We start from the raw sequence: 15,790 nt of genomic DNA on the forward strand, positions 1-15,790 counted from the left end.
CCATGTAAATTTTCACTAACTAAAATGCTAAAAAAAATTCATCAGTCTCCCCTATTATCACAATGTAATTAAAAATTAAGCCTGTTTTATTATGCATTAAGTGAAACGATTCACACAAATGGGAGTCATGACATGGCAAAATTCAGTTAGTGAAACTTTTGGGACTAGACAACAAGTTTCTGCATCTGTGGTCTAGAATTATTTATGAAAAAAAGGGAAAAATCACAGTTTGTTCTCAGTCAGATCTCTCATAGGTTGGTTCGTGAGACTATTATTGCTTAATTATTAACTTTTAGAATTGTGAAAACTAGAGGAAGTACTTCTTTGCAGAACATTTACTAATTTCACAGATTTTTATGTATCATCTACTGCTTTGTTCTAGGCCAGGGGGATACACAATAAATGAAATAAATAAAACTACCATTCCTCATGGAGTTTACATTCTAGTAGAGGAAGACATGATAAACAAGTAAATGTACTAAGTATCTTAGAAGATGTTGCTTCAGAGAAAAATAAGTATGGTAAGAGGTAGTAGTGTAGAGTGGGGGTGGTTCAAATTCTAAATAAAATGCCTGTGTAGATATCACTAGAAAATATTATCTGAACATAAGATGGATCACAATTCCTTCAAGAAATAAATGAACCAGAACAACATGGGGAAGCCATAAGCTCATTTTTGGGAGGAGATGGCTGACACCAAGGAGAAGGTGAGAAGTCCATCGGCTAGAAGTCTGGAACAATGAGTATGCCCTAATTATCTTCAAAGATGCTTTTTGTTGGTTTCTTTAAGAAAGAATCGATTTTTAGGAGAATTTTTAGTTTAAAAAAATGCTGCTGTTGTAATGTATGAGTCATGTTACAATAATACTTAGATGGAGACGTAGGTGAAATTTATAACTTTGGGGAGAAGAGTCTAAGTATTTCTTTTTAGCATCATGGGATAAGGAGAACAACTGAAGATGGAAAAAGATATTAAGAAAATCATCTAGAGGGTGTCTTCAGGTGCATATAGATGTGAACATAGATATAAAACTGGAACAGAACCTCTAAAGAAACAAGATGTTCTCCCAATGTACTCTTTGTGATAAACCAGCTGTACTGTAAGCAGTGGCTCCGGTCCCGTGTATGCCAATATGACAGGAACTGGAGATGTCCAATGGAGTAGCCACTAGTAATGTGGCTATTTTAATTTAAAGTGATTAAAATTAATAAAATTTAAAATTCAGTGCCTCAGTCATCAGTCACATTCGACATAGTCAAGAGCCACAGGTATGGAATTTCCAATCATCACAGGAAGTTCTGCAGACAGCACTGATTCTCAGAGCTTCATGTTTTTACTGCAGGGGCAATACAATAAGTCCTCACTTAATGTTGTCCATAAATTCTGTGACTTTAAATAAAAGAATGTAGAACCAATTTTACCACATGCTAATTGATATGAACAAGAGTTAAGTTCCTGTGGCATCGCCTCAACATTGTACCGAAGCAGGTTGTATGAAATGACGTTAGTCGAGGACCTGCTGTACTTTTTTGCACCTAGTTAGATGCCACAAAATTATCTATTTCTGGAAAATTTAGGAAGAAAATTTGGTCACTATTTAAAATGCTCTGTGAACCTGGTTTCAGAAGAACAAGAACCATAATTGAGGTCAGTTTATTATCTGAGCCATTCCTTTTGGCCTATTAAAAAATAAGTTCAAGTTACTTTCTTTTACAAATAAAATTGCTAATCAATTCAGAAGGTTATAGAGGGAAAGATATGATTGGAGAATGAAGGCCAAGAATCTTAGAGAAATAAGTTATTAGGTCACATTAAAATCTTAATCTTTGTGGCCAGTCCTGTTTTTATTAACACATGCCTTTCCTATAGGTTTTTTTGCAATAAACATGTGGTAGTAAAGAGGTAGGATAGAGGACTCATTTTTTTTTTACTACTGTGTTTCCCCGAAAATAAGACCTAGCCGGACCATCAGCTCTAAAGTGTCTTTTGTAGCAAAGATTAACATAAGACCCGGTCTTATTTTAATATAAGACAAGGTCTTATATAATATGATATGATATGATATGATATGATATGATATAATATAATATAATATAATATAATATAATATAATATAATATAATATAATAATATAATATACCAGGTCTTATATAAGACTGGGTATAATATAATATAATACCGGGTCTTACATTAATTTTTGCTCCAAAAGACGCATTAAAGCTGATGACCCAGCTAGGTTTTATTTTCAGGAAAACATGGTACCTTTGTGCCTGAAAAGTTTGAAACACTTTTATGGGCCAGTAAATGTTAACACTTGTTTGCGATCTATTAACAAACCAGCTATTTGAAAGTACTGTTTTTAAAAATCTGGGGTTGCTCTTTGCAAACAGTAACGAGGAAAGGAAGAATAGGGGCCTGGCTTCACTTTCACTTTGCTAGGGAGCTCCCAGCTCCATTGCCCTTCCCCAGAGTTGATTCTGTAAACCCAACTTGCAGGCTTTCTCCCAAACACAGTGATAACTGGATCACGAAATGGCAAAAGATAGGTTTCTGTGGGGCAGCTGTAGCCTCCACCATTGTACGCTCTGTGATGTGACATCCATAGTCACCCTCCCTTCAGACTTCAGCAGCCCATTCCATATAAATACCACCTTCAGGAATCCATGTTTTAAATTGCTGTGCAACTCCATTCTCAACACAACACAGTTTATAGTATGTATGGATACAAGGAGGGTTCAGCCATATGGCTGAATTTGGAAATAACATTTCCTTTCTTTTTTCTGTCTTATTGATGTCTTTATTCTAGACAGCACTTGGCACATAGTAGGCACTCAATAAATACTTATCAAAGAAATAAATGTTATAGAAACGTATTTCTCCGTGGTGTTTTCATTAAAGTAGAATTAGCTTCCTATCAGTAAGTCAAAATGAGCACAATTTCAAGGTTCAAAATGTACCCTTGAAACTTGTCAGACTTGGTTTGACAACATTTTTTTTTTAATTAAGGTTTATTTGGGTGACAATCGTTAGTAAAGTTACATTGGTTTCAGGTGTACAATTCTGTAATACATCATCTATATATCACATTGTGTGTTCACAACATATTTTTAAGCAGAAGCCCCTTTATAATTTTTTTCTATTACCTCAAATTTGACAGAAATTAGGTCTTCCATATAGACTTTCCTGAGGATGGAAAGTCCTGAGGCTGGACATAATAAGAGAACGTGATTGCATGACACATTTGTGCATTCAATACGTATTAATTTAGTGCATTCCGTGAGCTTGGCTCCTCCCTGAGGGCCTTGGAGGCCAGTGGGGGAGATAATTGGGCAAACAAATTATGAGATAAGCAGAGTAATAGCTGAGAACAGGATGGAGTGGAACACAGAGCAAGAGGGGCTAATCCTTGCTGGAAAGTGAGGAATAGTCTAGAAGAACATTTAACTGCCATTACGCATGTAGAGTGCAGTCCAATGGATAAAGATGGGATGAGAACAAATGTAATGGGCTCCTCTCCCCCAAAAAGTTATATAACCAAGTTACAATATATCGTATCTCAGTAGAAGCCCTTTTTGTCCAATTTGTAGCTGGATGTAAATTGATAACTATACTTACTCATGTATGCAGCAGGCCACCAGCCAGTGAGCCGCCATTTATTTAGGAATCCTTTGTGTCCTGTGCTAGGCACTCAGTTTGCTCTAAAACTAGGCAAAATCACACTGTAAGAACTGGAATGCAATGGATACGTACACATATATACATTTTTTTTTTCTGAACAAGCTTCCGTTCCTTTTTTACTCAGAGATTAAGTATGTAGGTATCTTGTTCTCAATGAGAATGGGGCCAAATAACTCATGTCCTGGAGCACATGATAACTTAAAAGTCACCTGACATGCCTTAGCAACAAAATCAATGGGGAAGTATTTTGTACAAGAAAATGTTTGTCTCCTAACAGAACTTGAAATAACACACAAGTCCCTAGATCATTGCACAGTAGCTCAGGTAAGAGTCAAGTCTACAAAATGGTGAGACAGCTTGAGAATGGGGCTTAATCCTTAAGTTCCCATTAGGACACCAAGACTTGTCCTAAAGATGATCTGTGACCGTGAAATGTCTACCTGCCCCCATCTCACTGACATTGTCAAGTAATCGCAAGATTTTTACCCACAAATCTTAGGACTAAAATATATTGTTAAGAAAATTCTTAATGTAAATTTATTTTCAGTAACTTAAATCCATATTTTCAAATGAACTATTAGCAAGCACTTGTGTGGACATACACACAAGCACAAAGAAATAGCCACAAAAACAAATTATACTTTAATTCTGTAGCTCTGATGTTTTAATTTTAGTTTAATGAAGAATGAAGCTTTCCAATTCCTACCCCCAAAGATTATAATTTAGTAGTTATGGAATACAGCAGTATCTGTGCTGTCTACATTCTCAATAAAGCATCCTAGGTGATTTGATATTGCTGAACCCCAGACCACACTGAAAGGAACTGTGTTCTATCGTTCACGATTAAAATCAAGTTGTATAATAATAAGATAATGATGATAATAGTTAACATGTATTGAGTGTTTATTATGAGTTGGGTATTATGCTAAGTATCTTCAATCTTAGAACTATTCAGTAGAATGAGATATCATCATGACCCCTCTAGCGATGAGGACACTGAGTCAGGGATCAGTGGTGTAACCTGTACCATGTCATTCATTCAAGGCAGTCAGATTCTAGAGGCCAATCACTCAAATGCCTCCAAACAAAATGTGCTACTTTTATTTATACTAGTTTAATACAAAAAAACAAAAACAAAAAAAAAAAACAAAGAAAAAAAAACTTTTCTCTGCTTCTAAAGCAAATTGTGAGGGACTATCATATCTTTCATCTATTGTTGCTTAACATCTCATCCCAAACTTGATTTAAATAAAATACAATGATTTTATTGCTATCTCTAAGGTTCTGGGTGTCAGCTGGATTCATATGAGTGATTCTTATTCAAACTCCTTCATGAAGTTTCAGGTGGTGGCTGGAATCATGTTAAAATTGGTCACTCACACACCCGGTGCCCCAGATTTCTGAGGACTGAGACTGCTTGCTGGTCTCTCCACATAGTTTGTGCAACATGACAGCTTCAGGGTAGCTGTAATTCTTCCATGGAGAATCAATGCATCAAAGGCACATTCTCCAGGAAAGAGAGCACCAGGCAGATGCTACATTACCTTTTATGAGCCGGTGATATCATTCAGCATCACTTCTACCACATTCCATCTATCAGGCAGTCCCAAAGATGCATCCAGTTTAGGAAGGAGAAATAGACTCCAGCTTTCAATACGACTGGAAACACAATTGTGGCCAATTCTTGGAAAAATCAAATTGCCTCAGTCCACCTTCTAGACAAAACAATTCACATCCCTCCCATATACAAGATACACTCACCCCTCCCCCAAACTCCCCCAAAGCCTCATTCCATCAACACATCATGCTCAGGTTTCATCATCTAACTCAGATCCAGGTATTCTGGATGCTCAGGTAAGCTCCTTAGGTGGACAGCTCCTCCAGTATTGTCCCTATCTAGCTGAAGACAAGTTACCTATTCTCCATACAGCCAACATACACTGGAGGGACAGGTGCAGGATGCTCCTGGTCAGAAAGGGGGGAGTTGGGAGGCACACAGCAGGCACTTGCACAGAGCAGTTTTGACCAACAGAGGTGCACATGTTGCCTGTGCCTTGATTAGGATTTAGGCCTGGTGCCTGGAAACGATTTCACATGGCTCTTAGATCCATGCTCTGGACTCTTGGCTCACCTTTAAATTATAATTCCTAATCCACAAGAGGCGACATGTTTGAGGCTATTAGTTCTCTCAGCTTGCTTCCTGCTCATAAAATGTTGAACCACCAGAGCCTCTTCATTCTGTATTGACTCTGCTCCTTTCAATGCAAGCTGATTCAATTCCTTTAAAAGCTTTGTGAGTTTCCTGTGAATCAGTTTATAATCTACTCCATTATTCAAAAGCCACATCCACAAATCTCTTTGAGATGATCTCTACTTTGGGCTGTCTGCAAGATTTCTGTGCAGCAATACTCTTATTATTCCTAGAAGTCCTGTGGTTTTGCTTCTTTGAAAAGATCTATGAAGCATCACCTTACATCTTTCTGAGGTCTTAATAGAAGCTTTCATACTCATGATCTTGACTTCATCTTTAGATCCTATTTTCCTGAAAATGCCCCAGATTTCATCTCTGTTTGAAAGTTACTTCTTAACTTCAGAATTGTTTGCCATCAAGACAGTCTGGCAGTGAGAAACTATTTCATTTTCCAACCCAGAAAATCCAGGCTCCTTTATAGTTATTTCTTCAGCTTATCTCTTTACTCTCACATTTTACCATAAGCAGCTATAAGAATCCAGGAAGTAGACTTTACATTCTGCCTGAAAAATCTCCTTAGCTAGATCATCCAGTTCCATATATGTGGTTTTTTTTTGTTTTTTTGTTTTCCCACATTGCTGCAGGTGACAGTGTTTCTAGCCTTTCCACAGTAGCATAAGAAGGGTCATGTTTCCTCCAGCTTCCAGCATCTTCCTCACTTTCCTTTAAGCCTCACCAAGAACTTTCTTGATCATGCTTCTGCTAACATTTTCTTCAAGACTCCTCCAATTTCCCAAAGCTACTGCCTCTCCTTTAAAGTTTTGTTTTTTAATAGTTTTTATGGTACATCCAGATACCGATATCTGTATTAATGGTCTATTGCTATGTAACAAAGCTCTCCAAAATTTAGTGGCTTGAAATATCCTTATTGCTCTCTTAGGTTCTAGTAGTTGACTGGGCTCAGCTAAGCTGATATCTTACAGGCTCTCTCACAGCTGTAGTAAACGTCTGGGGCTGGAATCATCCAGACACAGTTCATTACATTTCTGAGGTCTGGGCTAAGGAAACCCAGACAGCTGAGAGCTGAAGCAGTGGGTTCCTCCCGCATCTCTCTTACCTTTATGTGGCCTCTCCACATGTTCTCCACAGCATGGGTTCTTCAGGGTAAACAGTCTTCTCACACAGAGATCAAGGCTGCCAAGACATGTGCCCCAAGAGGTCAAGAGCCAGGCAGAAGATGTACTGCCTATGATCCAGCCACAGAAGACAAGCAGTGTCTCCTTCCCCATATTTTATTCACCAAGGGCAATCATAGAGGTTCTCCCTGTGTCAAGGTTCTAGACGAGCCTGTGGGACTACAAATATTGTTGAAGACAGTTTTGGAAAATACAGTCTGCCACAAATCCTTTAGATTATTCAAATCTTCAGAACAACTCTATAACACTAATGTTAAGATTTTGTTTGGTTCATTAACTTTCTAGGAGAAGCTTACGAGCTGCTATGATTTAGCACAATGAAAGCCTTTAGAATAATGCTTATTAATTAGAGAATTGTGCATTTTGATATTTTCTGATTTTAAAAGTTGGCTGTTTGTGGAACCCTGTATAATACTGGCTTACAAAGATGCCCATTGAGTTAGAAAATTAACTCTGTTCTTTTCCATTCTCATTTGGATGTCTTCCATTTGTTTCATGTTTACAACGTGCCAGAATCTGAGCTAACACTTTACATACAATATCTATTTTATGCCTTTGAGATTATTACTGATATCATTTTATGCGTGACTATACTGAAGCTTAGAGAGATTTTCCCAGGACCTCTTTTAAAATTACAATTTGTACCACTGCCCTCCCCCGCCCCCCCGCCACACACACACATACAATTTTGTGACCCCTTGTCATGGCCTGCTGTTTCTCATCCTCATAGCATATATCATGTCCTAACGTGCTATAGAATTTACTCATTTGTTTAATTTACTTTTGTTTTTATTATTAATTAGATATTTATTATTAATTAATATTGTCTGACACCTCCCACTAGGAAAGAGGAAGGTAGGGAACATATTTTCTGTGTTCACTAATGTGTTTCAGTAAGTACTGGTTGAATGCATGACTGAATGAATGCATGAATGGACAGTCGTGCTGAGATTTGAATCCTGATCTGACTCCAAAGCCTTAATTTTAACCATCATACTTTATTATCTCCCCAAAACTGGGAGCAGAGGCTGCTGTCATGTGCAGTCATAGTGAGAGAAAAATCTGGCTGCCTTAAACAGCTCAGGAACTCAACTCAATTAGATGTGCTTATATCGATAATTCCTACAGATTAGTGAAATACTAAACTAGTAAAATAGTTCAAGATTTTTGAGGTTTTGATACGTCAGTAAAACTTTATGCAATTTTTTAAAATTAACATCTCAGTTTTCAGAGAAATTATTTTTTATTTAAAAACTTACACTTTATAGTAAAAATATATTAGCAAAATAATTCTTGGAATTTTTTTTTAACTTAAACTTCATTAAATGTTTTAAAGTCATATCTAAATAGTTTTCTGGCTTTTTCAACATTAGTTCTTACTGATAATATTATGCTCATTTGTTTTTCTAAATATCTCCCCTTTTTTCAACTTAAGAAGTTTCCACTTTAAAAGTTCTTGGTGAAATGTTATAGTCTTAATTGCCCTGTTAAATATGTGTTTCTGTTAAGTATTCAAATATACTGATTAATCGTAATACCCTTGGCATCATTTTAATAACAATTTTTTAAAGAAATGGTCATCTTTCTATGCAGGCAGGTGTTTTGTTCATTTTATACCATTTCAGTAATCAAGCTTACTCATTTCCTACAGGAAACACCCATATACTACTAACTAGCTCATCAGCTTGCTCTCCCTACCTTTCTGTTTTCTCTAAAATCTTGAAGAACCAGTTCAACCTACACTTATTTCACACCTGTATCAGGCCCTAAGAATACAAATGTACCTAGATCCCAGCAGCTGATCTGAAGTGTGCTGCATTGCCAGGCACTTCCCGTTTGCAGGTAGCTGGTAATCCGGGGCTACCTTGTTATTCACCCAATGCCTTCTTCCATGGGTAGAAGTTGCCCTCCAGCTCCGAGACCAAAACTCTCTTTCTCATTGGCAATCTGGAGGTGGACCCTGAGCCGCGATGCCGGAGGGTGGAGGGATGCAGGCCTGGTCCTCTCTATCAGTGAGAAAGCGGAGGCGCAGCGCAGGCAGGGGCAGCCGCAGCCAGTCCTGTTCCCGTTCTGGTTTGGCCCTGGGGTCTCGCTAACACCTCCCATCACTTCTTTGTCCCCCCTTCAGTTCTCACCCGGCCCAGACCGCACAGTGATGACTACAGCACCATGAAAAAGATTCCTCCTCGGAAGCCAAAACGAAGCCCCAACACCAAACTCAGCGGCTCTTCTGAGGAGATCTCCCGCGCTGGACCAGGGGCCGTGGGGCCCCCCGGCACGCAGCGCAGAGCAGCGGGCCTGCAGTGCACCCCAGGGGCTGTGCACGGGGTCCCTGCACACCCCATGCACTCGGAGCCGGAGCCGGAGCCTGTCTACATCGAGATGGTGGGCCGCACAGGCAGCCCAGACCAGGCAGAGGCCGTATACGAGGAGATGAAGTACTTCGCTCCCCCGGAGGATAGTGGCGGTCCGGGCGTGGGCGCCTGGGCGTCTGCATCCACCCCTTGGATGTGTGAGGGTCGGAGCCCCATCAACTTGGAGGACAGCGACGCGAGTTGTTACACGCTCGGGCCCTGCAAAGACGCGTGTGACATTCCAGCCCCCTTCCCCAACCTGCTCCCTCACCGACCCCCACTCCTGGTGTTCCCCCCAACCCCTATCACCTGTTCCCCCGCGTCCGACGAATCACCTTTGACGCCCCTGGAGGTGAAAAAGCTGCCAGTCCTGGAAACCAACCTCAAGTACCCTGTGCCGTCCGAAGGCTCGAGTCCTGTGTCTCCACAGTATTCCAAAAGTCAAAAAGGGGACGGTGACAGGCCCGTGTCCCCCGGCCTGCCTGCGTTTAATGACTCCCACAAAGCATCTCCTCCTTCCTCACCACCGCCTGCTCCCGCGCCTCTGGCAGCTGCCCACCGGCCGAACACACACTTCACGTTCCCACCTGAGACCAGCGTGGTGAATGCGGCAAAAGCAGCCACACACACTGATCTGCCCAAAGTGCAGCAAAAGCCAAACTGTGCTCCAACCGCGGGTCCGTGCAGCTCTTTCTCCAAGATTCCTTATTCCCCAGGGAAGGCAGCAGCTAGAGGTGACCATAGGAAGGCCAACTCCAACTCCTCCTCTCCAGTCCCCTACAGCCCCCCGAACTCCAGACCTCTCAGCAGCCCTCTGGACGAGCTCACTAGCCTGTTTAACTCTGGAAGGAGCATGCTTCGGAAGTCTGCAGCGGGAAGAAAAATCAGGGAACCTGAAGGTAAGCAGAATAAAACATGTCCTCCATTTGGGCATTGAAATGGATGGATGGATGGGTGGACGGACGGACGGACGGATGGATGGATGAAAAATGTACACATATACACATATGCATATATATGTAATTTAAATAACTTTTGAGGTGATTGTAGTGGTCATTCAAAGAAAATCTTATGCAACTAGTATGGCCAAGTAGGTAAGACTGAATGTTTCCATTTTGCAGATGAAAGTTCATGATATAAAAATACATAGCACTAAACCTGGATTCAATGCATTCTTATGAGTTGATAACTATTAGAGCAAGACTCAGTTTTAGCTACTGATTCTTTTTTTCCAGAATAACATTTCCTTGGAACAAGGAAATAGTATTTTTGTAACATTATGTTGTCAATTCCCATTTGATTTACAGTTCACCATTAACTCCTGTCTGTCCTGCTGTCTTGCTGTCCATTTCACTGCCACTCCTGGCTTCTGGGATGATTACCTATTCAGTTATTTCCTTACACATAATACTTCTCACCTTTATATTGTTCTGAATGAACGACTTTCTTCCATTCATATACCATGGAGAGGAACATTTAACTCAGTTCTATCTGTCTTCTCATTGAGCACCTCAGCCTAAGGGCATGGTTTGCAGTTGACCCTCCACTCAAGTGAGTTCAGCAGCCAGAGGCTTTCCTGTATTTAAAAAAAAAAAAAAAAAAAAGACACATATTTTGTGTCTCTATAAAGGCAGAATGTAGCTAGCAAAAAAAATCTTCATTAAGAATTTTTTGCCAAGCTCTTGTAAGCCAACCACATACTACTTCATTCAGATGAGGTTGCCTTGGTGCTCCAAAGATGCCAGTTTGGCAGATTTTCCTAATAATTATAAAGAATGTAGTCATCTTCCAAAAAATATTTTAAGGCTTTTATACAAATCTAAAATATTTCCCAGTGTTCTGTATTTTGGGAAAGAACTTCATTAATATAAAGCATCTTCTCTTTAAGGAAATTATAACAGGTCCCTTTAGTTCTGACGCTATTAACCTGAGGTAGATGACAACTATTAATATCTCACTTTACAGAGATGGAAAACTTCAAGGTGAAGAGGTTAAATACCTTCCTTAGGGTCGGGTGATAGGACTGGAAATAAAACTTTGACTTGTGATATAACATTTTATGTATGCGTTAACCTGATTTTTCTCCTAAAGAAAATACATAAATATGTTAACTTTCATCATTTGATTAGGAAAATTATTTTCAGTTCAAAAACTCTAGAAAATCAAGAAAGCAATCTGAATAACTGAAAAGTAAGTCAAGGTTAAGAATGCTTAGCAAATGAATGAATAACCTACTCCCTATTTTTTCTTCAGACGCATAAGCTAATTGTTTGTTTAGCTAACAATTTCTTCTTAATTATAGGCCATTAATAAATAAAATTGTCCTTGTAAGTAAGAGACTATTTGGATTTCGCAAGTCGTGTGTTTCATTCCAAGGAACAAAATGGAATCTAAGAGAAAAGCATTAAATGAACAAATTAACATTTGTTTTTAGAACTGAAAGTTTTATCAAAACCTCATAAACCTCATTTTACGAGGGATGGGAACGGGTGAATTCTTCTTGGCTCTATTCACGAAAGTGAAGTTAACGAATTTCTAAACAGACCTCATCATTTGGAAACTCCTAAGTCTAGGGCTCAGAGCATAGTGAGAATTATTGTGAGGCCTCCGGGCATGGTCCATGCATTTGCTAATTATATTTCTCTATGGTGGCTCTAACCAGTATTTGAGAACACATATCAAAACCTCAGGTACAATATTGTTAGTTCAACTCTAAAATTATGAAACATCTATTTTTCTACTGTGGGCTTTTACAAAACACTTTTTAATTTGAAAAGATTGGTTTGAGCCAATGATTTTCTCATAAATACATGAATTGGCAACTCCTGTCCCAGCACAATAGCTATAATAATGGAAAACTTAGCAACATGAGACTGAGTCATCCTCACACACCAGATGAGAGGAGTTCCAACTGTACAGTTGAGAACTGTGTGATTCTTGATGGTCTGTGATGTGGGAAATAAGTTTACAGGTTATTTATTTATTTATTTATTTATTTATTTATTTATTTATTTTAGACTGTAAAGGGGGCTAAAGATATGATGTAGAAGAAAAAAGTGTTAATGCTGGAGCTAATCACTGGAGCTGCTTGTACGTTACTAAGGTTTACACAATTTGATCCTGAAGTCAGTCGTCCATTTTCTTCTGAATGAGTTGAATGACTGTTATTAATGACTCAGTGTAGTCTTGGGACTTCTTCCCTTTAAGGTTTTAAATCTTCTACTTTACCCACTTTATGTTTAAAGATACTCTTATTTTCATCTGAAATAGCTTTCTTACTAAATAATCCAGTGGGTGGCTAATTCACCCTCAAGGCACCTAAATTAATTACAGCTCATTTCTCATATGGTTGTTATATGGGGAAATTGTTCTGCAAATTTGGAAGAAGGATTCAAAATTGTCCCCTCACGTCTTGGGAAAGTGACCTTGAGGAGATTAAACTGCTCATTATTACCCTGCTATAGGTATTACTAGTTAAAGTATAAAGTATGATGAGTTGTGTATAGGAAATGAGATCCTTTGGTGTGTAATTCTGCTCCCTCAGTACTCGATAGACTTAGATATAAGATTTCATAAATATTACCTTCCTTAAAACAGTTCATTTTCTATAGACTCTTGGGTATTCGATTTGAGGCATACAAAGTCAACACAAATTCTGAGTCCAGGATGCACATATAGACAAAATGGGACTGTGCAGATGCTAGATGTGCCTGCAGCCTGAAAGGAATAATATTAGCAGCAAGGAGCTGTCATGCTTTGCTCCAGGCATTGTTTTAATAACCTGTTTAATTCTCACAAGACTAAAGGAATCTGTTACTATTATCTCCATTTGACAGATGAGAAAACTTAAGTCACAGAGAGGTTAATCAGCTTTCTCGAAGTCACCGTGCTCATGAAAGACAGAGAATGAATTGAACACAGCAATTCTGTCACCAGTGGCTAGTCTCTTAGCTACCTGTACAATGGTGCCTAGGATTGGACCACAGGGAAAAAAAACGAAAACAAAAAACAAAAGCAGAAAATAAGGTTTTAAAAATTCATATTTGTTCACCTGAGGTGCAGGAAGTAAGGATCATACAATTTGGGTGGAGAAAATTGTTCCATAAACTCAAAAGTGCCAAACATGTACTTTACAATATATAAACAATTTGGTAACACCATATGGGGACCACTTGGCCCTTAAAATTAAGAATGACTAAATGTTTAATTGTCTATGCTTTTCTAGATACAAGTATTCCATTCATTCACAAAATGTTTTACATCTATAATATGGCTAATATTATTATGCTAATTATTTCTAGTTGCCTAGTTTCAAAAATTATGAGACCTAATTCAAGAGAAGAGCGAGATTCATTGGCTCTTTAGACCACTAGGGTGCTCCATTGCTCTAACTGGCACTGCAGTGTTTGGTTGAGTTTATCTATAGCATGAAACAAAACGAGCATTTTGTTCTCCACTCATGGTGATCAAGATGAGAAGACATTGACAAAAATGCGGTACACCTCAGAAATCTGGAAAAGAAAGTGGAGAACAGCCAGGCTGAATTGAGGAAAAGTCTGATTTGCAGAATGTTTTTTAATTGTTTCATTACTTTCTGATACTATGCATTCTTAATTTATAAGATACAAGTAGGTTGTTAAAAATGAAGTCAACAAAAATAATGTACAATATTTATTTGTGTATAGTAGGTGGTTATTAAATACTTAATGAAAAACCTACTTTAAAAAAGCAGTTTGACATATAAATACATTTGATAGATTTAGCCCTTTGGCATTTTTACTTAAGAACCACTTGAGCCAAATGGAAATAACTGTAAATTTCAAATCTTTTATTTTATCAAATAAACATTTTGAATAAGAATGTTTTGCGATTTTAAGTGAGAGTATTATATAAATGAATTTTTACAATATTATGTTATTATGTTTTTATTCTGTAGGGCCATTTGTTTAAAACGGAATTTTTTTTAAGTTAGCCCTATGGAAAATTTCAAACATATACCAAAGTAGAGAGAATAGATTAATGAACTTTCCCCAGGGCCAATCCTATTCCATCTCTTTTCCCGCCCAGTTCCCTCCTACTCCATTAGATTAATTTGAAGTACATCCCAAAGTCAAATCAATTTATTAATAAATACTTATAAATATTTTATTACAGACGTTCTTTAGTAAAAAAAATCAAAGATTTATTATTAAGTCACTTTAATTAGTACAGACCAGTCGATCCATTTCAGCCCTCACCGACGTGAGACCGCTGCTCATGGCAGAAGACTGCTTCTGGAAGCCATCGCATCATTTTTCATGATACAAACAAAATAATTCTCAAGGGTTAGCTTTCCCCCAAAGCAGCACTGGCTTGCAAGATGTTCCACATTGGTTTGGAAATAGCCCCTGACATGGGCAGCTGGTGCAGACAACCCCTTCTATTAAGAAAAAAAGGTGCGGAGGTCTAAATATTACATCCAAACAGAACTAGATACATATGAAAGAGCAATGCTCCAAAAGACATACAATTACATCTTAAATCAACATTTTTCTAAGATTTGGATGTTTCTATGCAAAATTAAGGTCAGTTACTTATACATTGTTTAGTAATAAGAAGAATGCTTAAAAATCACTGAAATATCATGGAATTACTGGCAGTAATCTGTGACTTGTTTAAAGATTGTGTTTGTAAATTGCCATTCTCTGCTCCTTGTGTGTGAAACAGAAATTTCCACACTATCTTCATTTAATCGTTGATATGTGAGATGGCAGAATAAGAAATTGGTCTGCCTTATGCAGATCTTGCCATTCTATAATGGGACGCAGACCTTGACATCCCATAGGCTTCTTACCTTTACACAGGTTCTTGTAGCACTTTATCCTGTGCAGAACTGTTAATCTTTCTCACTCCCTGCAAGCTTTCTCTCCATGGTGATTTATTTGTGGGGGGGTGGTGGCCTGAGGCTTGATGAAAATTACAAAGGGCGTGGACAGAACAAGCACATAGTTTACTGATGTGTTGCTGTCTGCATTCCTGCCTTGCATAGTCTCCCTCCTGTGAAAGTAAGGCATTCCTCTGCATTCTGGAACCATTTTGAATCAACACTAAATTCCCCTCATTTTCCAAATCAGTAAGTCCTTTGTGAAGATGATCTTAACACCCATCCCCCCAGAGAAACTAGTTCTCCATGTATCACTAAGTGGATATTGGGCAAAGATGGGCTGTGTAAAGTTTCTCTCCTCGCCATGCTGATGAACCTGAGCTTTCACATAAAGAGAATATATCTCTCTGTGAGAAAAGGATATTTCCACCAAGTTCTTGGTCCCTCTGCAATAACAGAGTATCTGTGTTTGGGACTTTCAGCTGTCCTAATTCTTCAAATGTCCGA

General features: G+C 38.5%; 1 protein-coding gene across 3 annotated transcripts in view; it reads left to right on the plus strand.

Moving 5' to 3' along the window:
- The window catches only part of MYO16 (myosin XVI), a 550,393-nt gene that overhangs the window by 477,256 nt on the left and 57,347 nt on the right, over nucleotides 1-15,790 (plus strand). For all 3 annotated transcript variants that reach the window (XM_033105065.1, XM_033105062.1, XM_033105063.1), the window contains exon 32: nucleotides 9,195-10,319. In XM_033105065.1, coding sequence (XP_032960956.1) covers nucleotides 9,195-10,319 — 1,125 coding nt within the window. The remainder of the gene's footprint in view (nucleotides 1-9,194; nucleotides 10,320-15,790) is intronic.

The sequence above is a fragment of the Rhinolophus ferrumequinum genome, chromosome 4 (assembly GCF_004115265.2).
Source record: "Rhinolophus ferrumequinum isolate MPI-CBG mRhiFer1 chromosome 4, mRhiFer1_v1.p, whole genome shotgun sequence".
In the NCBI taxonomy this organism is placed as follows: domain Eukaryota; kingdom Metazoa; phylum Chordata; class Mammalia; order Chiroptera; family Rhinolophidae; genus Rhinolophus; species Rhinolophus ferrumequinum.